This window comes from Alternaria hordeiaustralica, assembly GCF_023758085.1.
Source record: "Alternaria hordeiaustralica strain BMP 2776 chromosome Unknown scaffold_11, whole genome shotgun sequence".
Lineage (NCBI taxonomy): Eukaryota > Fungi > Ascomycota > Dothideomycetes > Pleosporales > Pleosporaceae > Alternaria > Alternaria hordeiaustralica.
In genome coordinates, this window is record NW_026056783.1 from 548,017 (window position 1) to 572,458 (window position 24,442).

At 53.0% G+C, this 24,442-nt stretch overlaps 10 protein-coding genes across 10 annotated transcripts; 7 read left to right on the top strand and 3 right to left on the bottom strand.

Annotated features, from left to right (window-relative positions):
• Positions 1 to 1,356: 1,356 nt before the first annotated feature.
• RPS13A (40S ribosomal protein S13-1) lies at positions 1,357 to 2,037 on the bottom strand (the record flags this gene model as incomplete). The annotated part of the gene is made up of 4 exons (XM_049388700.1): positions 1,357 to 1,440; positions 1,493 to 1,629; positions 1,745 to 1,833; positions 1,892 to 2,037. The coding sequence occupies 4 exons, from the start codon at positions 2,035 to 2,037 to the stop codon at positions 1,357 to 1,359; spliced, it is 456 nt and encodes a 151-aa protein (XP_049243599.1).
• A 1,013-nt stretch (positions 2,038 to 3,050) lies between these two features.
• Positions 3,051 to 4,441, top strand: J4E84_006110 (uncharacterized protein; the record flags this gene model as incomplete). Its single annotated transcript, XM_049388701.1, has 2 exons — positions 3,051 to 3,311; positions 3,893 to 4,441. The coding sequence occupies 2 exons, from the start codon at positions 3,051 to 3,053 to the stop codon at positions 4,439 to 4,441; spliced, it is 810 nt and encodes a 269-aa protein (XP_049243600.1).
• A 36-nt stretch (positions 4,442 to 4,477) lies between these two features.
• J4E84_006111 (uncharacterized protein) lies at positions 4,478 to 5,128 on the top strand (the record flags this gene model as incomplete). Its single annotated transcript, XM_049388702.1, has 1 exon — positions 4,478 to 5,128. The coding sequence occupies one exon, from the start codon at positions 4,478 to 4,480 to the stop codon at positions 5,126 to 5,128; it is 651 nt and encodes a 216-aa protein (XP_049243601.1).
• Positions 5,129 to 5,737: 609 nt separating this feature from the next.
• Positions 5,738 to 7,147, top strand: J4E84_006112 (uncharacterized protein; the record flags this gene model as incomplete). Its single annotated transcript, XM_049388703.1, has 3 exons — positions 5,738 to 5,801; positions 5,857 to 6,324; positions 6,372 to 7,147. 3 exons carry the CDS (start codon positions 5,738 to 5,740, stop codon positions 7,145 to 7,147), a joined length of 1,308 nt encoding a protein of 435 aa, XP_049243602.1.
• Positions 7,148 to 7,950: 803 nt separating this feature from the next.
• On the top strand, positions 7,951 to 9,022 carry J4E84_006113 (uncharacterized protein; the record flags this gene model as incomplete). The annotated part of the gene is made up of 5 exons (XM_049388704.1): positions 7,951 to 7,977; positions 8,063 to 8,074; positions 8,258 to 8,410; positions 8,534 to 8,742; positions 8,977 to 9,022. The coding sequence occupies 5 exons, from the start codon at positions 7,951 to 7,953 to the stop codon at positions 9,020 to 9,022; spliced, it is 447 nt and encodes a 148-aa protein (XP_049243603.1).
• Positions 9,023 to 10,948: 1,926 nt separating this feature from the next.
• SSB1 (Heat shock protein ssb1) lies at positions 10,949 to 13,354 on the top strand (the record flags this gene model as incomplete). The annotated part of the gene is made up of 9 exons (XM_049388705.1): positions 10,949 to 10,991; positions 11,051 to 11,101; positions 11,159 to 11,285; positions 11,342 to 11,507; positions 11,562 to 11,871; positions 12,051 to 12,631; positions 12,684 to 12,717; positions 12,809 to 12,873; positions 12,926 to 13,354. 9 exons carry the CDS (start codon positions 10,949 to 10,951, stop codon positions 13,352 to 13,354), a joined length of 1,806 nt encoding a protein of 601 aa, XP_049243604.1.
• A 1,186-nt stretch (positions 13,355 to 14,540) lies between these two features.
• J4E84_006115 (uncharacterized protein) lies at positions 14,541 to 16,820 on the bottom strand (the record flags this gene model as incomplete). Its single annotated transcript, XM_049388706.1, has 4 exons — positions 14,541 to 16,034; positions 16,083 to 16,294; positions 16,494 to 16,689; positions 16,743 to 16,820. 4 exons carry the CDS (start codon positions 16,818 to 16,820, stop codon positions 14,541 to 14,543), a joined length of 1,980 nt encoding a protein of 659 aa, XP_049243605.1.
• A 445-nt stretch (positions 16,821 to 17,265) lies between these two features.
• Positions 17,266 to 18,754, bottom strand: J4E84_006116 (uncharacterized protein; the record flags this gene model as incomplete). Its single annotated transcript, XM_049388707.1, has 3 exons — positions 17,266 to 18,319; positions 18,374 to 18,602; positions 18,652 to 18,754. The coding sequence occupies 3 exons, from the start codon at positions 18,752 to 18,754 to the stop codon at positions 17,266 to 17,268; spliced, it is 1,386 nt and encodes a 461-aa protein (XP_049243606.1).
• A 279-nt stretch (positions 18,755 to 19,033) lies between these two features.
• J4E84_006117 (uncharacterized protein) lies at positions 19,034 to 20,637 on the top strand (the record flags this gene model as incomplete). Its single annotated transcript, XM_049388708.1, has 3 exons — positions 19,034 to 19,180; positions 19,229 to 19,236; positions 19,284 to 20,637. 3 exons carry the CDS (start codon positions 19,034 to 19,036, stop codon positions 20,635 to 20,637), a joined length of 1,509 nt encoding a protein of 502 aa, XP_049243607.1.
• Positions 20,638 to 21,356: 719 nt separating this feature from the next.
• J4E84_006118 (uncharacterized protein) lies at positions 21,357 to 23,477 on the top strand (the record flags this gene model as incomplete). Its single annotated transcript, XM_049388709.1, has 5 exons — positions 21,357 to 21,598; positions 21,664 to 21,866; positions 21,923 to 22,436; positions 22,486 to 23,300; positions 23,347 to 23,477. 5 exons carry the CDS (start codon positions 21,357 to 21,359, stop codon positions 23,475 to 23,477), a joined length of 1,905 nt encoding a protein of 634 aa, XP_049243608.1.
• Positions 23,478 to 24,442: the final 965 nt, after the last annotated feature.

Below are 24,442 nucleotides of genomic sequence, written 5' to 3' on the forward strand. Positions count from 1 at the left end.
GAAGTTCGTGTGTCTTTAGCTGTGCCTGGCAAAGCCATTGCTGGGTCGCGTAATTCTCTACTTGACTCGAAAGTCTTGAAACCCCCAAAACATACTCTGGTCTAGAAACTGTGCTGTCGTACAAGCGGAGCTCGTGGTGGTGCCACCGAAGAAAGTGAAGGAAAGCTCCAAAACGCCGAGGCTAGCCCGAACATCGATCGCGCTCGAAGCTCAAGCTACCAAGACGCTCTCAAGAAAGTCCAACTCGCCATCCCAACGCCACAAACTCCAATTCTCACCTCCTTCAACCGCGCCAATTCGCGTCAAACACACAGAACAACTATCATCGAGCTTTAAAAATGGCAGAACCATCTCCCAACCCAGCCGTCGCAAATACCGACATCGATCCAGCGCTCACAAATGGCGAGGCGCAACAAGCACCTACAGACCAACCCGCAGATGTAGAAATGGCAGATTCAGGCGCAGCACCAGCGGTAAGCGGCCCCTATATATCAGCAACCCGAACCCACACTAACACACCCCTCAAGCCCACCACCCTCGACGCCTCAGCCTCAACACCCACCCACCAACCCAGCGTCCAAACCGTCCCGCCCACTCCCTCCACCTCCACGCCCGCACCGCCCTCCGCACCAACTCTACCGACCGCTACCACAGCGCCGACACCCACTCCCGCAGCCTCATCGCGCAACTCACCGCACCCCACTGCGCAAGCGCCCACACAACCTATTCCACACGGTAGTCCCACGCGGGTGTATCTGAACCAACATGTGACGCCGCATTTGCTAGAGGCGATGAAACATCTTGCTACTGCGGAGCCGGAGAAGCCGCTCAAGTGGTTGAGCGAGTTTTTGGCGGGGAAGAGTAGGGAGATTGAGGGGACGTGATGGGCTTGTGAAGGATGAGGGAGGGGATGATGGCGGTGGAGGGGGGGTAGCTATGTGGATGGGCAGTCACATGAGCAGCTTCGCTCAAGCACTCGTGGACGAGAAGGTGGCTGTCATGCGCATGCGCGTTTGGGCGGTGAGCTTTGCGGTATATCTGCCAAGCTCGACTGCTGAACGGGCAGCATGATCTTGAAGGCAAGCGACATGGAACGACTTGAAACGCATGGCACATGTTCATCAAAAGTATAAGACGGCGTCAGGATGATACCCAAGTCAAGCAGCATTACAACAAGCAAATTTCAGACTTTGACACTTTCAATGCAAATTGGATATATTTCAATTCGAGGTGATGCTTTTGATTGATTCATTCCATATCGTGATCCTGCTAGGTATCCGCAAAGCATCCATGCCCGTGAAACTCCACTTAAATGTCTACCATGACGACTACCATCCACACCAATCCGACATCTGCTTATGCGACGAGGGTAGAGGCGGTGGCGCTCTCGTACCTCCAGGTAGGGGGGAGGGCACCGACGGTCTTGTAGTAGCGGGAGAGCTGGAGATGATTAGCACGTGCTTTTGACATGGTAGAGTCTGGGTAAACTTACACGGTGGATACGGGACTCGATGAGAATGAGGCGGAACTTGGAGTCGCGGTCCTTGCGGTTGGTCTGAAGGTGCTTGCGGACGGCAACGGCCTTCTTGATCAACATGTAGAGGTCCTCTGGGATGTCGGGGCTGAGGCCTTAAGCGCAAAATGTTAGCCTAGACCAACAAATGCAGTTTTGTATAGCGCGCAGATGCTCACGAGGAGCAGAGCTGTGTCGACGTGCGCTTTCATGTGTATAGGGCAATCGTACCGTTCGACTTGAGGATTCGGAGGATCTTGTTGCCGGTGACAACCTTGACCTGAGCGACACCGTGCGAGTCACGGAGGATCTCACCAATCCTGCGATTGTGTTAGCCGGCCAATTCCATGTGCATTCCTTTCCAAGCCATTTTCTTACTGAGATGGTGTAGCACCCTTCTTCGCGAGCTTGCAGATCTGGTCGACAACCTGCTCGGGGGTGGTCTTCAACCACGCCGGTGGGCTGCGGGAGTAGGGGATGGCGGAGGCTGATATGCCCTTTCCGTTGCTGTGAAGACGACCCATATTGAATGAATGTTCCGGATGGCGACCTGGTCGATTAGTACGGAGACGTGGTGGTGGGCTTGTCGTGGGTTGAAGTTCGCGATCGAAGACTCCAATTTCTCGCGGCTCGGCTAGGTCTGTGGTGGACCGTGCACGGACTAGCGTCAAAGCTCCTGCCTGACAAAAAGTCTGCGACGACCAACCTCGTCCTCTGCACCTCACGATGTCAAAACATTGACCTCGGCGTGCAACCGCGACTGTCTCGGCTATGTTGAAGCCAGACTCTCGCGCCTTGCAACCCGCTTGATACAGCTTCTGAATTGCTCACCATGTAGCCAGCCACAGCAGCCCACTCCAAACGTACGTTCAACCCAGTCCCTCCCTTTCATCACAATGATGAGATCCAGTGCATTCGACGCCTCTTATTTTAGGCGGGGTTCTTCGGAACTTCGCCGGTGCATAAATCTCTATTCTGACAAGTGCCATCTCTGCTTTACTGCATGGAATCTTGCGTGCGACCAGTGCTAACAAGAACCAGATATACAGATCACCCCTACTTGCGCTTCCTCCTGTATCTACTACTCGGTATGTACTTCCGCCGTTTTCTTCATCGCACAATGATGACAACCCATACTTTTGGCACCTCTTATTTTAGGCACACCCGTAAGGGCGTTGCCAGTGCATTCAACTTATATTCTGATATGCGATCTTATCAACTTCTTTATTTACATGATACTTTACTGGCGACATGGACTTACAAGAAGCAGTTTTCAATTACATTGGGTTGTTGTCGCCTTCAGCCTCGGTCAGATCGCACTTTCTTGTCGACTCACGCGTACGCGGTTTCTCGTACACTGCTCGTGGCTTCCGCATGCTAGATGTCGTCACGCCATAGTCAAATATATCAATAATAATACATCCATGGATCCTGTGCCAGCTCATCACAACCCTACCTCACTCCAACGTTTTCTTTCACGCTTCACACACATCCCGCAGCCCATTGCTCGTACAATAGCCTCTTTCAATTATTCAGCATGAAGCATACAATACTAAGCGCAGTCATCCTCCTCCCCCTTGCCTACAGCAGAACCGCCAAAGAGCTATGTCGCGGTACCGCTGAACTATCCTCTGATGGCAACTGGTACTGTTCTGAGGTCTGGGCCATCACCTACCGCAACATCAGCCAGCCTGGTGCCTACAATCGGACCACTACAGTCGATCCAAAGACTGGTATCTGTGGTCATGAACGTGTCGACTATCCTAGCGCAGGACCACTGACACCATTGTTCGGACAAGTATAGTTTGACTCGGGCTCCAGTTGTTACATCGCTGACAAGATCAGGTGTCGATGCACCTTCGCGGGCCGATGAACGTCTCTCAACTCGCCGTATACCAACTACCTGGTGACGCGCGCGCTATGGGGAAGCGAACTACAGTACCTTTCTACAACCGTCGGCGATCGTTGGAGCAGCCAGAGACACCAATGGCTACAAACCCTACTACTATGCTGACACAGTCGACATCTTCTGGCCGGCCCAGTCTTTTCAACAGGGATGCATGCACCACATCGTCCAGGTGCGTCTCGACGACAGTAACACGGACGGTGACCGTAAAGGCGCCCTGCCCCCCGACTGGTACTGCACAGTCTGAACCAAACACAACCTATATAGGTCCTCCACTGCCGTGCTTGCCCACGTCTGGTGCTCAATCGATCTCTGGCTCTACACTTCCAGATCCGAACTGTACTTGCGTTGAAAACGAAGAGCCCGAACCCATCTTTCAGCGACCCAATGGGCAGGTTTACGTCAGTCCGACGCCAACGCTAAAACATGCACCGGAAACATCATCGACACAGGACACGCTACCAGTGTCACAGCATCCAGATGGACAGCCCTTCGAGATCCCTTCACCCTCATCATCATCATCGCAAGACACATTACCAGTGTCCCAGCGTCCAGACGGACAGCTCTTCGATTCCCCTTCGCCCTCACCGTCATCAACACAAGACATATTACCGGTGTCGCAGCTGCCAGATGGACAACCTATTCAATTCCCCTCGCCCTCGCCATCATCGATGCAAGGCATATTGACGGTGTCTCAGCGCCCAGATGGACAGCCTATCGTACCCTCGCCTTCACCTTCTACCCCACAAGAGACGCTACCAGTATCGCAGCGACCGGATGGACAGCCTTTTGACATCCCTTCGCCCTCACCGTCACCTCCACAAAACCCATTACCAGTATCACAGCGTCCAGATGGACAACCTTTTGACATCCCTTCGCCCTCGCCATCGCCCATTTCGAAGAGGCAGGGTTCAGATTGGAAGCGGATAGCATACTACACGTCTACATCACCGGCTCAAGCCACCGGGCTCAGCTTCATGGCCAACCTGGGTGATCCCCAAAAGTCTGGTACTTTTGACTAGTGAGTATTTCCTCGTTCCATAAGTTTCGAAGCTGACATGTTCAGTGCATTTGGAAATTCGCTCAGCTACGTCACTCCACGGGGTGACAAAGTAGCGGCTGAGAGTCAGCCGTTCGAAGGCACGCTAAAGACGTCTGAGAACGAGATTGTGATCCTTTCCGATAAAGAGTGTGACGCGGATTGCCCGTACTGGAGGCCAGACGCGACATCTCACTACGGCTGGTCAGGCTCCTCAAAAGCCTTCTTCATCGAATTCCAAATGGATCACCACGACAACATAGGCACGGACCAAGGCCTCCTCTCTGACGCCCCGGCCTACTGGTTCCTTAATGCAGCCATACCTCGCATCCTCCAGTACGGCAACGACCGCAACAACGTTCCCTGCTCATGCTGGTCAACGGGCTGTGGCGAGTTCGACGCATTCGAGCTTCTCAGCAAAGGCGCCGAACGCGCAAAGTCGACCATACATCGGCAGGGCAATCTGGAGGGTGGTGACTCGAATTACTTCAGCAGACCGGTAGGGAAGAAGATGAAGTTTGCGGTTGTTTGGCATTATCCGCACATTACGGCATTGGTGCTGGACGACGACTTTGACTTTTCAGAGAGCATGTCAAATGATGCGATTCAGAAGTTGGTGGCATACGATCCGGATAGCTGGGTGCATTCTCTGTATGCTATTGGGGACTGAGATAGGTTTCTCTTGACTGGACGAATTGAGATATTCATGTGAAGACACCTTACATGTAGCCATACACCTAGCAGTGCAATCGAATTGGTCTTGGAACACACAAGACAATGATTTCTTAGGTTCTGACGCGTGAGACGTGCGACCGAGGCAGGCTCATAAGCAATGCAATAATCATCTGAAGACGGACATGGGCGATGCAGCGGAGTGGGCCGGCGATTGGGGTGGTGGCAAGCTGACGGATAGGCCTGCCCAAGCGGGCACGAGAAACCGAGGTCTGTTCGCGACTCAGCGTCCGTGAACGACGACCAGCCGCATCCCGGCCGACGACACTGCGCATCTACTCATCGCCTCCATTACCGTCTACACACCACGTCGCGTCTTCGCATCTAATACATCGCCCAACTTACTGCTCACGTGCAGCCACAGTCGACGCGGATCCGCCCCTTGAGCGATTGCCAGTCTCGGCCGGCGCAGTTTCCCCGCAAAAACTCGCTGCCCCGATCGCCGCGAATTGCCAGCCTCTCGACGTTTGCTGACGACATCCGCCATCGTCTCTGCAAAGTCACTTTCTGTACTGCGCAATAGCGCGGAGGAGGCACACACGGAAATATGTCTGCGCCATCGCCGCCAAAGCCCTGGGAGACGAGCAACGGCGCGACGAGTGCCTCGGTTGGTGAGTCCGCCAGCCATCCGATACGTCAGGGACGCCGCGACTAACAACAACACAGGCCTCACTGGATCGAATAGCAGCACAGCACCCACCTCAACAGCCACATCCTCGAGTGCGCCTCCGCTACCATCCGTACCAGACTCACTCAGCACCGTCGCGAACCGCAACGCGTCCAACTACTCGAGCATGAACAACCGATACGGCTCCCCCTACAGCAGCGGATATGGAGGAATGAGCAGCTACAGCTCGCCCTACTCCAGCATGGGGGGTGGCTACGGCTCCATGTACGGTGGAATGGGCGGTATGGGTGGCATGTACGGCGGCATGGGAGGTATGGGCATGGGCATGGGCGGAATGTACGGCGGAATGGGAGGCATGCAGGGCGACCCAAACAGCAGCCTCACACAATCATTCAGCCAGAGCACAGCAGCGACTTTTCAGTTGATTGAGAACATTGTCGGCGCATTCGGCGGCTTTGCCCAGATGCTTCAGAGCACATATATGGCGACACATTCGTCATTCTTCGGTACGTCCGCCCCTTTCCAACTTTCAGCGATATGCTAACATCCTCAGCCATGGTATCTGTAGCAGAGCAGTTCGGAAACCTACGACAAACGCTTGGCTCGGTATTGGGCATCTACACAATAATGCGATGGATACGGACGGCAATCGCAAAGCTCACCGGACGACCCCTACCAGCAGATGCGACCGCCCTCACCCCCGCAAGTTTCGCAGCCTTCAACGGACGTATGCCCGACGGCTCGCCGGCCCCCGCAAAGCCTTCCAAGAAGCCATTCATCGTTTTCATGCTCGCAGTCTTCGGTCTACCCTACCTAATGGGTAAGCTCATCAAGGCGCTTGCACGATCACAAGAAGCCCAAGAGCAACAGAAGATGCTAGAGAACCCGCAAGCAGGACAGCCCCTCGACCCCAACAAGCTCGAATTCTGCCGCGCGCTTTATGACTTCACACCCAATGCCAACATGCACGCAATGGACTTGTCAGTGAAGAAGGGAGACATGGTCGCGGTGCTCAGCAAGAGCGATCCCATGGGCAACGCATCAGAATGGTGGAAGTGCAGATCAAGAGACGGACGCATGGGCTACCTTCCAGGCATCTACCTCGAGCCTATTCAACGCAAGACACCCGCACAGATTACCAGTGGAAGCCAGAGCGGAAGCCCAGCTGGTAGCAGAACACAGACAATGACGAACAGCAGCGCCGCGAGCAGGACTGCCACCATGACCGGAGCTCCAGGATCGGCACCAGAGAAGGTTGGCCCGAAGGTGGACAGCAAGGCGGGCGATATGGGTGTTGAGAGTTTCCAGAAGGGCGCCTTCTACTCGTAGGCTTTGAGTGACGTTCTTGAGCGTATTCTTCTTGATTCTACATCGCGTTTTTAGTAATGATTATCGTTGCAGTGTCGTCTGCAGGTGTGTATAACTTGGCTAGGAAAAGCTACGGTATGGCGGGCGTATGGCGCGAGAGATATCATGGGTCAATACTATTTCGAATATTCAACAAAATATCCATTACCAGCGGTGGCTCAGATTCGTGTTGCTACATACACAGTGTTGAATGTTGATAGATGGGTACTCCCTAAGGCGAAACTTACTTCTACGTCAATGATAATTTGGGTGGATGCGGTATACACTACAGATATCTCTAGTGCCATCTAGTATTGAAGAGCATGGTTGGTGAACTATGAGGATGCCCAGACGGTTCACAGCAAAATGTACCTGGATAGCCGCGTTCCGCCCTGGCGCGCCGCGTGAACCAACCTTCGCAACAAAGCCGAGCACCGAGACATCAGGCAGCGACCGCGCAAACAATTCACACATCCTATCACCTCTACCTCGTGCCTTCCAGCCTCTTCCCTGTCGCTCACTCCAATCCTACGGTCGAACTTTCCGTCGCTTTTCTCGATCCTAGGGTGCTACCTGATACGCGCGCGGTTGCCCCTCCCCCACACGTTGTCCATTCCACCTGCAGGGTCGCAGCTTGTCCATAAGCCTGTGAGCTGTTCAGCTACCTCGGAACGAAGCTACGACACACGTCATTCACTCCGAGTCCGCCCAGGATACATTGTTAACTACATATACCTACGCGTACACCCCAGGTTGACAGGCGCGCTGCTGCTGCACATCTCGAGATGTTCGCGTCGAAACGGTTAGGCAAGGTATGTTGTCATGGTCTTGAGCTCTGGAATGGAGCTTGACTGCAATGCGATGTGCTTGGGATACAGAAGCTAACGTGTATGACAGGAGCTCGCAAAGGTACCGTAATCCTCTCGTTTATTGTTCGTTGCCCGTCGAAGCAAATTGTCACCCGTCAGACGCCTTTAAACTCCACGTATCGACGCACGGAAGCCTCCACACACAATATGGCCACGATGCGAAGGCAATGCATATCGAAATTCACACACGGAGGAACAGAGCCGCTAACACAACGGCGTATAGATGCACGACAAACTCCCGCCAGGCATAACTCTCATTAAGGCTGACGACTTCCAAACCTGGCTCATGGACATTCAAGTTATGGACTCGAATCCGTTGTACCAGGGCGAAACGTATCGGTTGAAGTTTAGCTTTACACCGCAGTATCCTATTGAGGTACGTGTCCCTTTCTATACTACCTGCCTGCCATCCTTCCCTATCCTCCTTCACCCGCCTACCCAACATCTACACCATCCTCTCCGAACCAAACCAAGCCTAGCTAACACTCATCCCCCACAGGCCCCCGAAGTAATCTTCCTCCGCGACGAAACCCACCCCATACCCTGGCACCCACACATCTACTCCAACGGCATCATCTGCCTCGACCTGCTCGACCGCTCCGGCTGGTCCCCCGTCCACAACGTCGAAAGCGTGTGTGTCAGTCTTCAGAGTATGCTGACGAGCAACACGAAGAAGGAGAGGCCGCAGGGAGATGAGAACTTTGTCAGGTATAACACTCAGCGGCCCAGAGATATTAATTTTGTCTTTCATGATGAGACGGTCTGAGGGGTATGGAGGGAATGGGGTGCGTTCTCGGGAAAGAGGGATTAGACGGGCTAAAGCATGGAATTGGTGTTTAGGGCGTTCATTGGTATGGCTAAAGGGAGAGGATATGGGATTGGATATGACGTAACGGCTGGTCTCATGAATATCGAATATGGAAGGCGTTACTCTGTGTGCAGCCTTGACTTCTCCTTCAACTCGTGGGAGTCGCTCGCTGTTGAGTGACATACTGTCGCCTTTGATGCTACTCCTACCAAGCAGTACGGTCTATTACTGTCAGAAGTTCTCAACAAGGATTGTGGTCATCTCCTGCCCTGAGCTTCTACGAATACAGCTTCTCGGTTGTGTTGTAAAGCCTATAACTTTGTCCAGCTTGTCTACATGATGTCCTCAAACCGACCTACGCACTATTCTCAGACCATGTAGTCTTCACTACACTTTTTTAAGGCATAAGAGATGGACAAAGGAGGAAGGAAAGGGCTGATACAACTGCGCATCTCGCAACGACAACTTCAGGTACCATTCTGACCTTGCGACATATCTAGGAATGCTGAACGACAAGGATGCGGTTGATAAATATGAAGAGTGGTTGTAGGCAACAGTTGGATAATGGGCATGGCGAAGACATGGATGTGATGGTATGGTGAATCTCATGAATGAAATGCATATGAGGCACAAGCAGTACCTAGTATACGGTCAAAAAGACATTTTGAATAGTTCACGACTGCCAATGCCAGCCGGCGAAGACATCTCCATCTACACTGCGCATTATCTACATAGTGCTCCAAGGTGGCATTTTCAGCCACTCTGTCCCGCTGCACAGACTAAGTCCTCGACTATGAATCTACGTCTCTAAAGATGCAGCCTTCTACTCTTGCTAAGTGTCGATCACGAACTTCTTGACATACCAGTGATGTTGGAACATGCCAATCGTATCCAAGCCAGCCAGCTGATGTGACACGTTGAACTCCGCCTCGCCGTGTTTACATCCCATGGTGTCAGTCCATTCTATGTCATACTTCCAGTAGTCACCGCACTCACGCTTAATAGCTTCGCATGCTGCCCACGCGTCATGCGCCGTGCCCAATATCTTTGTTTCGACGATACTGTTATCACATTCATCGATGGCCAGGAAAACAGTGTTAGCAAAAGTTGTGGACGTGCCAACTATATCACTGTGCTTGGGGACGATTTTGATAGCTCCATCGTCGCCATGATATCTTATGATCCGGTGCTGAGAGTTCTCAGGCATTCGCACGTAACGTGGTGCAATCTTCTCGACAAGGGCAACGGCTAGAGCTTGAGTGGAGAAGACGCCGAGAATGCGGGGGGTGAGTGTGGCGAAGAGTCTGCCTGCGCTGCTGACAATGTAGTAGGGTTGGGTGCTAGACATTGAGGTTTGTGGTAGTTGGTGAGACGGTTGCATGTGATCTCTGAGAATGGAGAAGTAGATATACGAAAAGGGTTTGGAAAGACATTGGAAGAAAGAGATCAGAAAGTATCAAACTGGAAGTTGCAAACATCAGTATGACGGCTCCAGGCGGATCCATAGGTAGAAGTGTGAAGCTGGCCATGGACATAATCTATCGCGATGTTTGTTGTGGTCTTTGTTCCGGAGCCCACCTGGGCATTGACAGGAAAAGAAGAGCAATATATTGGTCCATTCATGGAGACGGCGTCTCGAGTGAGCATCTGGTCCACTACGCTGGAGAACTACGTACTACTCAATGTTCCAAAGTATTTTCAAATGATAGCGCCGGGCGTGTACCGGCGTGGATTGACAAGACTGAGGACGATATAGGCAGGTCTTGTCTCGAAACTTCCCACTAGCTTTCAAAGCTTGGCTGTGGGGCACCTCTCTCGATGTCACGGTCCGGACTGTTTTCTTTCTCAGCGGGCCGAGGCTTGAAGATATATCGATGTTGGATGGGTGGTTTTTCATTGAGTATCGATAAGCGCCGCGCCAGGTTAACCGAGTCTGCCTAGCGTCATTCGCCGACACTACGAGAGATCCCTGCCAGGCCAATTTTTCTCTGATCGCTCGCCTTTAAGCAAGCGCGAAAAAGATTCCCAACCCTCTTTTCCACCTTCTCTCCAACACCTTCCTGCTCTTCAATTTTTCAGGTTGTTCCTTATACACATACCGCAATCATGAGCGACGAAGTCTACGAGGGTGCCATCGGCATCGATCTTGGTGCGTAAATTTCGCGAATTACCCCACAGTGGGATGCGTGTGTGCTAACAATATCGCAGGCACCACCTACTCTTGCGTTGCCAACTACGAGGGCACCAATGTCGAGATCAGTATGCGCCCGCCACTCCTGCTATCAGAGACCTTTGCCTAACAATGTTTGCCCACAGTCGCCAACGAGCAGGGTAGCTTCACCACCCCCTCGTTCGTGTCCTTCACCAGCGAGGAGCGTCTCATCGGTGAGGCGGCCAAGAACCAGGCTGCTATGAACCCCGAGAACACCGTCTTCGATGTCAAGTGAGTTCTGCCGTTCCATCGTCGCACGCGCACGATCAGCCGACTGACTTTCGCAGGCGTCTCATTGGTCGCCGATTCGAGGACGAGACCGTCACAAAGGACATCAAGTCATGGCCATTCAAGGTCGTTGACCAGGGCGGCAGCCCTCTCGTCGAGGTTGAGTACCTCGGCGAGACCAAGCAGTTCTCTCCCCAGGAGATCTCTGCCATGGTTCTCGTCAAGGTAAGATCTGCGCACACACCAGCATGGCGGGGCAATGGCTAACAAAATCAACAGATGAAGGAGGTCGCTGAGACCAAGCTCGGAAAGAAGGTTGAGAAGGCCGTCATCACCGTTCCCGCCTACTTCAACGACAACCAGCGTCAAGCCACCAAGGACGCCGGTGCCATTGCTGGCCTCAACGTTCTCCGTATCATCAACGAGCCTACCGCCGCCGCTATCGCTTACGGTCTCGGTTCCGGAAAGTCTGACAAGGAGAGGAACGTCCTCATCTACGATCTCGGTGGTGGTACTTTCGATGTGTCTCTTCTCCACATCCAGGGTGGTGTCTTCACCGTCAAGGCTACCGCTGGTGACACACATTTGGGTAAGTTCTGGCTGCACGCCAACCTAAGGAGAAACTGAACAGCCTGGAGCCTACGTTGACTTTCGGTCACCTCTTTTGCAAGGTTTTGGGTCAATGTAGTCTGCAGACCTGTTCAGTTTTTCCCTTGTATAAGGTGGCTGCACAAAGTGCATTTGAGACATATACTGACTTCGTTGTAGGTGGACAGGACTTCGACACCAACCTCCTTGACCACTTCAAGAAGGAGTTCACAAAGAAGACCAAGAAGGACATCAGCGGTGACGCCCGTGCCCTCCGTCGTCTCCGGACTGCTTGCGAGCGTGCCAAGCGTACCCTCTCCAACGCCACCCAGACCACTGTTGAGATCGACTCGCTGTTCGACGGTGAGGACTTCAACGCCAACATCACCCGTGCTCGTTTCGAGGACTTGAACCAGAAGGCCTTCGCTGGCACTCTGGACCCCGTTGCCCAGGTTCTCAAGGACGCCGCCATCGCCAAGGACAAGGTTGACGAGATCGTCCTTGTTGGTGGTTCCACCCGTATCCCCAAGATCCAGAAGCTCCTCAGCGACTACTTCAACGGAAAGAAGCTCGAGAAGAGCATCAACCCCGATGAGGCTGTTGCCTACGGTGCCGCCGTCCAGGCTGGTATCCTCTCCGGAAAGGCCACCTCCGCCGAGACTGCCGACCTCCTCCTTCTCGATGTCGTTCCCCTCTCCCTTGGTGTAGCCATGGAGGGTAACATCTTCGCCCCCGTCGTTCCCCGCGGTCAGACCGTCCCTGTACGTATTGCCATGGCTATATGACTTTGCATTCGCTAACTTTTGCACCTAGACCATCAAGAAGAGGACCTTCACCACCGTTGCAGGTTTGTTCACCCAAGAAACACTTTTGATAAGACCATGCTGACAAGCCCAAATACAATCAGCAAACGGTACAGTTCCCCGTCTTCCAGGGAGAGCGTGTCAACTGCGAGGACAACACCTCTCTCGGAGAGTTCACCTTGGCCCCAATCCCGCCTATGGCAAGTACTCCGCGTCCCCAACACTCACGCACTTCAACTAACTTTTCTCCAGCGCGCTGGTGAGGCCGTCCTTGAGGTTGTCTTCGAGGTCGACGTCAACGGTATCCTGAAGGTCACCGCCACCGAGAAGACCTCTGGCCGCAGCGCCAACATCACCATCTCCAACGCTGTCGGAAAGCTCTCGTCTGCCGACATCGAGAACATGATCAACGACGCCCAGAAGTTCAAGTCCTCCGACGAGGCCTTCAGCAAGAAGTTCGAGTCAAGGCAACAGCTTGAGTCCTACATCTCCCGCGTTGAGGAGATGATCTCCGACCCCACCACATCCATCCGCCTCAAGCGCGGCCAGAAGGAGAAGATCGAGTCTGCTCTCTCTGACGCCATGGCTCAGCTCGAGGTTGAGGACGCCCCCGCTGATGACCTGAAGAAGAAGGAGCTTGCGCTCAAGCGCACTGTCACCAAGGCCTTCTCCACCCGATAAGCGCATCACATGACAGCAGCGCCACAAGGGCGTGCAGGAAGGAAGGAAGGGCGCACGTGCAGGATACCCAGACTGCGAGCTGCGAACGGAGTTTCATCTATTGCGGCATTTAACGATAGACTTGGTGTGTTTGGTTCCTTATCTTTCATGGGTTCCCGGTATTCAGGAACGCGGAAAAGTCTTCTTTGTACTTTCACGACGATGCCTGACGAAACGATCGTAATGGATGTTCTGCAAAAGTATGCCAGCGGTCAATGTCTCTTATGTAACTCACGAGGTAGCTACATGAAGAGAGTGGAAAGGAAATTGAAATGACTTCACTGAATACACCATCGTTGTGAATGTTGCTGTGACGACTACATTGCCGTATTTTCCACCGGTGGTCTTTGCGATGAGCAGCGAATACCTCCTGGCTCTATCATGATTCTGTACTGTGATATTCTTCCAACACACCTCGGATCACAACGGACTCTATCATGTTTAGTTCCTATGTGGCTATCGCTCCCACCGACTACCTCCAGGCTACATCATGATCAGCATCTCGACAAGATGATGGGCCCATGTATTCGGCAACTTTGGTAGCGCCCTTGACTGTGGTTCGTAAATCGAAACATATACATGGTGGCTTCTGAAGGAAAGCGCATTCTCCACAGCATGACTTCTTCTTCTTCCTTTCCTCGCTGTCGGCCAGCCATAGAAAGCTGCTGTTCCCACAACCCTCTCCTCGACCCTGTTGAGGGTGACCTCGACCTTACTAAGGAAGAGCTTGAGGAGCTTGAGGCTGCGACAAGGGCGAAGGACAAGGCTTACGCATCTTCATACGGTCGAGAGACGAGAGCGAGCCCTACAGAAGGGTGGAAGGCCAGTCAAAAGGCCCGCAACGCAAAACAGTATCCTCAGACACGAGCCAAACAAGTCAAGGCGATTGAGGAGAAGACCTTCTACTGTTCCGTCTGCGATGTCGCATGTGCCGATGCTTCTGCTCAAGCAATCCACAATGGCACACCTAAATACATGGTGGCTTCTTCCGGGAGGAAGGCGCATTCTCCACAGCATGACTTCTTCTTCCCTTCTTCGATGTCGGCCAGCCATAGAAAGGAGAAGACACCGTTCTTAAAGAAAAAGTGTTCATTAGGAGAGTCTACATCGACATATATGCGCTGTTACGGCTACAATCACTACCATCTCAAGCCTTAAACCTGTGCTTCTCAATCGCACTGCCCACCAACCCCTCCCCCTTCACCACATTCGTCGCACAAACTACAATCCTGCTACCCCTCCCCTCCCCTCCACTCTCCTTCAACTTCTCGCCCACAAACCTCAGCGCCGCAATCTCAGCTCTAGTCACACCACCCAGGAAGAAAACAACGATAGTCTTGTTCTTCTCACCTGCACTTCCATTCAACAGCTGCCGCGCTTTAACAGCCTTCTCCTCGCCCTTTTGCGTCTCATCAAATGTGGCGCCGCGGATGTACTTGCTTGCGTCGTCGAAGATGCGGAGGCCCTGCGCGAGGGGGTTGGCTTGGGCGCTTGCGCGGGGGTCGGAGGGGGGTTTGATGGCGTTGGCGAGGGTGTGTTTCTGGATGATGGATTGGATGATGCGGACGCTGAGCGGTGCGTAGCCGGAGAAGGTGTAGCTGATGTCATTGGGGCTTGCTTCGTTTACGTCGTCATCCCAGAGCTTGAGACTCTTTCGTAGAGGTGTGTAGTTTGTTACGCTGCCGGGTTTGGCGGGCGCGCCTACGCCACCGAGACTTACGCCGCCTCGTGGGCCTAGTAGACCCATCTTCTCGAGTGATGCGAGGGTCAGGATGTGTTGCGGGCCGTATGCTTGGATGATGGCGCGCTTGAAGGCCTCGAGATCCTTGGGGCGGATGCCGGCGTTGGTGGTGGACTCTAGACAGAGCAGGCGGAGGATAGCGGGGAGGGGTACATCGCGGTTGATGAGCTCGTTGATGAGATCGTGTTGTGTTGTTGGGTCGGCGCCAGACATGATATTCTGCTGCACTTCCAAACTCCGCGTGAAGATGTCAGTGCGCGTGAATTTGATGATCTCCTCAGCCAAGCTGGTGTGGAGTTTCAAGCTTGCTTGCTCGGCCTGATAACCGGGCAACTTGGCGACAAAGTCACGAAGCTCTGTAGTCGTCTTTGTGGCAAGCTGGTCGCGTCCTGTGCTGCTCTGCAGACGACGAGCTGCTTGGTTGAGCAAGTTACCGACGATAGCAAAGTTCGCATCACCCAGATCAGCATAAAGAGCGTCTTTCGAATCTATCATAATCTTGCGCTTCATGCTCGTCGATGCTGATCCCGTCTGACCTTGCTGCGGCTGTGCGCCACCAGCTATGGAAGAGTCGACTTCGGTCTGGTTGGCGGTGATGTTGAAGACTTCGTCGATGAGTCCCTCATATGTCAACTGAGTCAGTAGCGCTGTGGGAAAGTCGACTTCCCGATCAACGATAATGAGGCTGTCGATGTTGGAACTAGGTGCTAAGCCCAGGAATGACGGTCCGCCGCCGGCAGAGGTCTCACCGGCCGTTACTTCGGTACGCATGCGGATGAGTAGGTCGGCGAGTCGCTTGCCATTATCACCTTTTCCGATGATGCGCGGGAAGAGACCATACTTCTGTTGCTGAAGCATGAGTGCTTTGGCCGACAAGTAGATCGCGGTAGGATCTTTCTTCTACGCAAGGTTAGTATCAAATTTGCACCAGATCCAGGAAGCACATACAAGATAAAGATCTGACACAGCATCTTCAAGTTCAAGCGATAGCACATCATCTGCAAGTGGTACGAAGAACAGCGGCCATTCGCTCACACTAGCTTCACCCAAGACACCCGCCTCTTCAAGTAATTGGTCCGAGGTCATAGTACGGCGCGGCACCCAGAAGATGGAGAATTCATGCTCAATCTGGCTGTCTCGCCGAATACGTTTGATTTGATCTATCTAGTATGTTAGCACCGTACAATAGACTGCTCCTACATGGAGATGAAGGGCAATCCAAAAAAAGTGCTATGTTCAATCTAGGGATCAAGACTGGCTAGGTAGAGTGGGTACTGTCTGTCTAGCCTACTTTTTGACCCAAAGCTCCAAATGCCGCGAGGCAGATGGAGGAAAGGAAGCCGAGGAAGCTTCACTTACCAGCAACAGCCATCACAGTCTTCGCTTTCTCGCCTCTGACGAGGAAGACGATGTTGCGCTGGGAAGAGTCGACATTGTCGTTCTCAAGGAAGAAGGGCTTGTCGACACCATATTCCTGGAGCGTGGAGAACTTGACGAGCAAGTTCAGCGGGCCTGCGAGAGCTTTCTCTAGTACGAGGTTCTTCTTTCCTCTGATCTGTCCGCACGCGTTAGATGGTGCAGCGACCTGCGACGTTGATATTACCTTACACCCTCGAGCAGGAGTAGCAGCTCCCGGCGCGCTTTTTCAGTTATATCCGCCGCATTGAGAGGTGTGATGGGCGCCATCTTCGCCACTGTATCATGAATTACAGCTTTTACAAATGAGCCTCAGATGCATGACTACATGCAGTCGCCCTTGTGATGTGAAGGTCGATAGAGGGTGAGAACGAGGTGGTTGGATTTTCGGCTCTTAAGCTTTGGACCAAAGGCACGTGCACGACAGAGTCTTGGCAGAATAGTGGATATACGGCCAACAGATGCGCTTGACGATCTTCACTTGGATACTGTTATATCAAGATTGACTACGTCTAGGTACTAGAGATAGCGCTTGCGTTCGAAACTCTGATCGTGCATGATCAAAGCTTGCGTATCATTGTAGCTACATCGGCTCACCTCTTGAAAACGGTGCATCTATCTATAACACAGGGGTATACATCAAACTAACAAGTGATACGGAGATTACAGATCCATGTTCCTCCCCTCTTCATGCTACATAAGAATGACCACGTTGCTATAACGCACCCAGAGCCCGTAACGCTGTGCGGAGCTCCTTCACAGCAGTATCTGCATCTTCAAAGTTCATCGCAGAAATGGCCCACTTGGCATGCTTTGTAGCTTCCATGATGGAATCTTCGTCATTCCTGAAAGGACCCTGCGATGTTTGCTGGACAAGAGGTTGTGGTTGAGCGTATGGATTCTGGTGGGGCGCCGACTGGTACTGCGGCTGAGCAGGTTGAGAGAATCCGCCTTGTTGGTACTGTTGTTGAGGCGGCTGTGGCGAAGGCGAGGCAAACTGATGTTGTTGTGGGGGTGCTCCGAAGCTGGAAGATAATCTCTGAGGCTTTTGCGGAACTTGCGGGGGCGTAGGAGATTGGTATGGGTTTTGAGGTGGTGGCTGCTGAGGAGCCTGAGCAGGCGCAGGAGACGCCGGGTTTTGATAGAAGCTTGCAGGGTCTGATGGTTCCGGAGCTTGTGGTGGCTGAGGGCTCGTGGGCAGAGAAGATGTCATGGGGTCTATGTCCATTGGAGCGGTTGGTAGACCTGGTGCCGTCGTCTCTGCCGTGAATGTAGGAGGATCAGGAGCGTCTGTTCTCGGGAAGTATCCACCACCGATCGAAACGACAGAGCCCTGCCTCGAGGTGCCGGTTTGTGATATTGGAGATACATCGTTGTGCGATGACTGGGTGTATCCAGTAGGTGCAGAAGGGAGGTTGGGAGGTGGTGGTGATACTTGGCGTGCGGAGAAGTTGGGCGATGGTCGGGTGGAGGTATTCGGTGCTGTTTCTACGGATGGTTGGTATGGGTTAGGAGGTGGAGCGCCTTGGTTTATACGCTGGACTTCTGGATCGTTTGGATCTAGAGCAGACGGCGACATTGGCTGTTGCGCTGTTTCCTGTACGGGGTTCGTCGCATTGGGGTCTTCATTGGCTTTGATGGCCTTGACGATGCGTAGCGCGTGGTATTTGGCGAACTTGGTTTTGGAAGTGATCTCCGGATCGTTGTTCTTCCATATCGACATGATCTCGAGGAACGTGGAGGCGGCGAGGAGGGTATCGGCTGTCTGTCTGGGAGGATGTCAGATGAAGCGGCAGCGATAAGGCTATGTGTGTAGTGCGTACCCATTGACCCTGTTCTCGGCCATCTCCCTTTCTGCCTTTGCGAGAGTCTGTAGGGCGAACTGTTCGCAGTATGCGCTCGCGACCGTGTCATCCAATAAGGCATCCTCGTTGGGGTTCTCGGCCTTTGCTTGCTCGAGCTTCTCCATGAGATCGGTCGTGTAGGCGGTGCATTCTTGGTCAGCCGAGTGTAGTCCACCGGCGATGATTCTCTGGACTATGTAGAAGCGTACTGTCTAGCTTTAGTATACAATTCTCGTGTCGACGCGCGCGGTACTCACACCAGTAGGTGACGATGGGCTTGAATCGCTCGAGCTGGGCAGCGCGCTTCGCGAAAGACGCGAGCTGCAGGCTCTTGAGCTTTGCCGGTACTGTGTCGGCCATTGCGGGAGTAGAAGGTGTACTAAGAAGACGCGGTGTTTAGTCTGGAGAGGGATGCGTAGAGATGCAGGCGCCTAGAATGCGGTCATAGGCGCTAGTCCGGACTCCGTACCCCTGTCTCCCCGCATCTCAGCTATGGCCATGTAACTTATGGCAAGCTGTTACAAGTGAAAGAAAAGGCCAACCTGGCAACTCCGCCATGTGAGGCTATATCACCACTGCAGCGGCGCCCCTCCTGCTCAGTCCCCATTTCATCCTCGCAACTCTACTTACACTGCAACCATGGTCCGCGCAACCACGCTGTTCGCCGCCACGGCCGCGCTGGCCCTCAATGCCCACGCTGAGAGCATCTACGGCAAGAACAGCGCCGTCGTCCAGATCTCTGGCATGGACTACGACCGAGTAATCGCAAAGTCTAACTACACTTCTGTATGTATAACTCCGATCTACCATCAAGGCCTAGCTAACGATCCCTAGATTGTCGAGTAAGCCATCTCCAGTCAGCGTCACGTTCCTTCCTGACACCTCCCAGATTCTACGCGCCATGGTGTGGCCACTGCAAGAACCTCAAGCCCGCCTACGAGACGGCCGCCAAATCCCTCGCCGGTATCGCCAAGGTCGCCGCTGTCAACTGCGATGAGGAAATGAACAAGCCCTTCTGCGGAAAGATGGGCGTCCAGGGTTTTCCTACGCTCAAGATCGTCCGGCCTGGCAAGAAGCCCGGAAAGCCTACGGTGGAGGACTACCAGGGGCCTCGTTCGGCCAAGGGCATCGTTGACGCCGTCAAGGACAAGGTTCCCAACATGGTCAAGAGGGTCAATGACAAGAACCTGGACGCGTGGCTGCAAGAGAACAAAGACACTGCAAAGGCTATTCTCTTCAGTGAGAAGGGTATCGTCAGTGCTACACTACGCGCCCTAGCGATTGACTTCGCTGGCATCGTCTCGGTCGCACAGGTCAAGAAGTCGGAAAAGGCAGCAGTGGAAAAGTATGGAATCACCGACTTCCCGAGCTTGATTCTCATTCCTGCGGGTTCCGACACTCCCATCAAGCATGGTGGCAAGGTCGACAAAGCAGCCATGGTCGAATTTCTCTCCCAAGTTGCCCCACCAAACCCAGATTGCCCACCCGGTAAAGAGAAGAAGTCGAAGGCTAAGAAGGATGCCAAGAAGGATTCAAAGTCCTCTAGCAAGTTCGCCAAAGCCTCAGCTTCGCACAAATTAGCAGACTCTTCGTCAGCTGCCGCGTCAGCGACGGATGAGACTGTAGAGGAGGCTGGCATGCCTACCGAGTCGCCTGATCCAAATGTCAAGGACGAGAACACACCCGACCCCATCGAACTTCCAGTAGAAGAGACCAAGCCCACGATTCCTCTCGTATCCGAGTCTGCCGAACTGCAGACAATTTGCTTGACCGAACAGAGCAAGACTTGCGTCTTGGCCCTCCTTCCCAAGGACGAAGCCTCGGAGGCTGCAGCCACTGCCATTGCATCCCTTGCATCCATCCACAAGAAGTACGATGCTTCTGGCAGCCATCTCTTCCCATTTGTCGGCGTCTCGCCCACAAACCCACTTGCTGCCACCATCGTCGCAGAGCTTGGTCTCGGAAGTGCAGATGGCGTCCACCTTATCGCCACAAACGGAAAGCGTGCATGGTACAAGAAGTACTCTGGCAGCTCTTTCGGAGCTGATGAGGTCGAGCAATGGGTCGACGCTATTCGCATGGGTGAAGGCAAGAAGGAGAAGATACCTGACTCCCTTCTGATTGCTGGTGAGGAGCCAGTGGCAAAGGCTGAGAATGTAGAAGAGCAGGTCAAGATTGAGGTAGAAGAGGTTGCAGAAGACGTCTCACAAGATCCGGAGACGCCTGGCCACAACGAGCTTTGAGTGGGAAAAGCGAGCGTATAGTAGGGGAATTTTCATGTAAGAGGTATACCAATTGACTGATCAATTTACTCTTGAACAAGCCTGAAGGTATTTGTTACTCCTGATTTACATTTCAAGATCTCAGGATCCTTGGAGCATTCACGCTGCGTACAGCAGGATCATGTTTTTCGCTCAGCGATGGCACCGACCTTAGCCGTCCGGTCTGGCCTATCACCCAGCCCAGCACCATAGCGGCTATTCACATACCCCTGTCACATTCCACAAGAGGGACTGTACGAGACGCATGCTGTACAGAACTCTAACCATCGGGAGGGGAACCGAGACCGGGAGATCGCTCCTGCCCATTCATGAGGAACCTTCCACGGTTGAAATGTGCAAATGCACGTGCCCTTGTCTTTTACCTTGCACCTACTCACTAGGTACCTACCTGCCTGCAGCACAACTCCATCAGTAACAAATATCACTCAATCATGATACTTACTCTTCTTCTTGCGCTGACCGCCGTGCAACGGACAACAGCATGCCAACGAGAACTGCGCAGCCTCGATCTCGGCCAGCAGTCACAACAACTTCCTCTAGTACCTCGCCAGACAGCACCATTCCCACCGGTATGGAATGAGAATGAGAAGATCCTACACACATCTTTCTCAACTGCTCTTATCGATACGTGGTCTTCTTACTACACCCATGGCGACCACATTGCCGGACGCAACAAATCCATGGCGGAGCAAACCGCGAAGACGTGGACAGAGAATGGGGTACCTGCCTCACTTGTAGAGTATGAAGTATTCCTCAATTACCCGAAAGAGCAGAGTCTGGTCCTGAAGACGGGCAATTCCACTCAACACACGGCTCAACTGTACGAAGATGCCCTACCGGAGGACGAAACGACAAGCTACCCGCAGAGTCAAGCGTTGCCAGCATTCCATGGCTATTCAGCTTCTGGCCAGGTAGAAGCCGAGTACGTCTATGTTGGTTAAGTTGCCCATCATCCTACTATGAACGACTTTTGCTAATATCTCATAGTCGTGGCCACAAAGACGACTTTGCTGCACTCACAGCGGCCAATATCAACTTGGCAGGCAAGATTGCCCTTGCAAAATATGGAGGGCCATTTCGTGGCGTCAAGGTTCGCAATGCCGAAGCACATGGCATGATTGGAGTCGTTATGTTCAGTGACCCTGGAGATGACGGGCCGCAGGAGGCGAAGGGACAGGTTGCATACCCCAGTATGACTTCCATAGCACTTTACTTATCGTACGTGCGCATCGCTAACCTCGAGCAGATGGTCCAGCACGCCAGCCTTCCTCCGTCCAACGAGGGTCCGTCGCTTCCATCAATCAGTACCCCGGTGATCCAACAACTCCCGGATACGCGTCAAAGCCCGGGGTCGAGCGTGTCAGTCACCCGCCAAATATTCCCAAGATTCCATCTCTACCCATCTCCTACCGCGATGCGCTACCCCTTCTGAAAGCTTTGGACGGGTATGGCGTATCAGGCAAGTCTATCAAACGTGATGGGTGGATCGGCGGTCTGGCTGCAGCATACAGCACTGGTCCTGCACCAAGCACTACCCTTGCTCTCACCAACTTCATGGAAGACAAGGTTACGCCAGTCTGGGACGTCATTGGCATCATCAACGGGACGAATGCAGACGAGACTATCATCATCGGAAACCACCGAGATGCGTGGATTGTCGGCGGAGCAGCAGATCCGAACTCAGGCTCAGCTATCATGATCGAGATTACAAGGGCTTTCGGAGAGCTGCAGAAGACTGGTTGGAAGCCTCGTCGAAACATGTAAGCCTACGAAGCCCTCTCGTGACACTCGAAGCTAACTCATATCCAGCGTCTTCGCATCCTGGGACGCAGAAGAATACGCCCTAATCGGCTCAACAGAATGGGTCGAAGAACACGCCCCCTGGCTCGCTGCCACAGCGATAACCTACCTGAATGTCGACATCGGCGTTGCCGGTCCCCTCCCCGGCGCAGGGTCTACCCCCGAACTCCGCACCCTTGCCCAAGAAGTCATGAGGAAAGTCGTCTACGGCAAGAGAACTCTCTACGACGCATGGTACGACCTCTACCGCTTTCGCCCCGAAGACAACGGCTTTTCCAATCTGGGAAGTGGGAGCGATTACACTGCCTTTCTCCAACTGGGTATCGGTGCGCTGGACTTCGGAATGGATGCGAGTAGTACGACGCCGGTGTATCACTATCATAGCAATTACGACTCGTATCATTGGATGAAGAGCATGATTGATCCAGATTTCAGTATTCACGCTACTGTGGGGCAGTTCATTACGTTGTTGGCGTATCATCTCGCAGATGATGCTCTCATTCCATTCGATATGGATGCCTATGCCCGCAACTTCAATTACTGGATCCGCGAACTTGTGGGAGAGACGATGGGAAGGCCGGATAGCGGTGAGCTTCAACGTCAGATCAAGCTTAACGAGCTCGCGGCTGCGGGGAGGACGTTTCAACAGGTCGCTTCCGACTTTGCGGACCGGACGGCTGAGAAGACCTTTTTGGAGGACGAGGTGAGGGTGCAGAAGGCGAATCGCATCATGCGCGATGTGCAGAGACTGTTCGTGAGAGCAGAAGGCTTGCCAGGACGACCGTTCTACAAGAATGCGTTGTATGCGCCGAATCGGGACGACGGTAAGTAACAAAGGACGTATTGTTGATGTTGACTGACGAGATGCAGGGTATAAAGCGCAAATGCTTCCGGCGAGTATGGAAGCGCTTCAAGATGGGAATTTGACCCTGTGTCTCGAGTGGAACGTCTGGCTGAAGGTGGCGATTGATAAAGCGGCGAAATTACTGGCAACGGCTTGAGGATTGGGCAAGAAGAACGGAACGTCATTTCGCCAATGTGGGTAGGTTGAGTTCATTGCTGATGTCGCAGTAGCGATCATTGGGAGTAACTTTGGAACGCAGTCAGCCCATAGCACGTGCAACATTCCATCGTCTCATGCTCCAGTAGTGTATAAATACTTCTCGCTCGCTCCCTTCTGTCCTTCCCCTCCATTCAAAAGCCACAACTTTGTTTTCCAAAAACGTGGGCACACGATGTCATGTGCTGTTCGCTGTTCTCCACCAAAACCCAAATTTTTAGGTTCCACGTCGGCGCCTCTCCAAAATAACCACAAAAGCGACTCATGTTCTGGGCAGACGAAGAATCCACTCCCTATATTCTTCGAAACTTTCCAAACTTGCGTCATCTTGCGTTATGGTCTCCGCGTCTGCATATGGATATCTTCCAAAAAAAATCCGACTTCTTTACATTCTCCATGGTCCACCGATCAATTATCAAAACAGCATTATACCATTGACATGGTGCGCTCCGGTTTTGAAAAATGAGTGCTATCCAACGATGTCTGCTGCTCGGCTGTTCCACCAAAAAAAGACTTTTCAACCGAACATGTTCCTCCGCGATCTCCGCCGACATAAACATTTTCTGGAAGCCTTTTGGGGTATGCAGTTACAGCACTCAAGAACCGCCTATCGTCTCTGCATGTTCGGCATTGCTACCGACTACGATCTATATAAACCTCCGCCAGTCCCTCTTCTCTACTCTTTCCACACACCGGTAATTGTTCTACCTTTCAAAATCTCGTGGAAAGAGTTTGATGTTGCTCTGCTCCAAAAAACGAGATGCTACTCTGGCATGGGCAGTGCCTCCGCTTTTGGGTCAAACCTCTCGCCCTCTTTACTGGACACCAAACGAAATCCTAGTCGAAAAATGACATGTTGGGGGCTTCTCTCAAAAGCTACGAGACAACTTGCCATGTGTCGGTCTG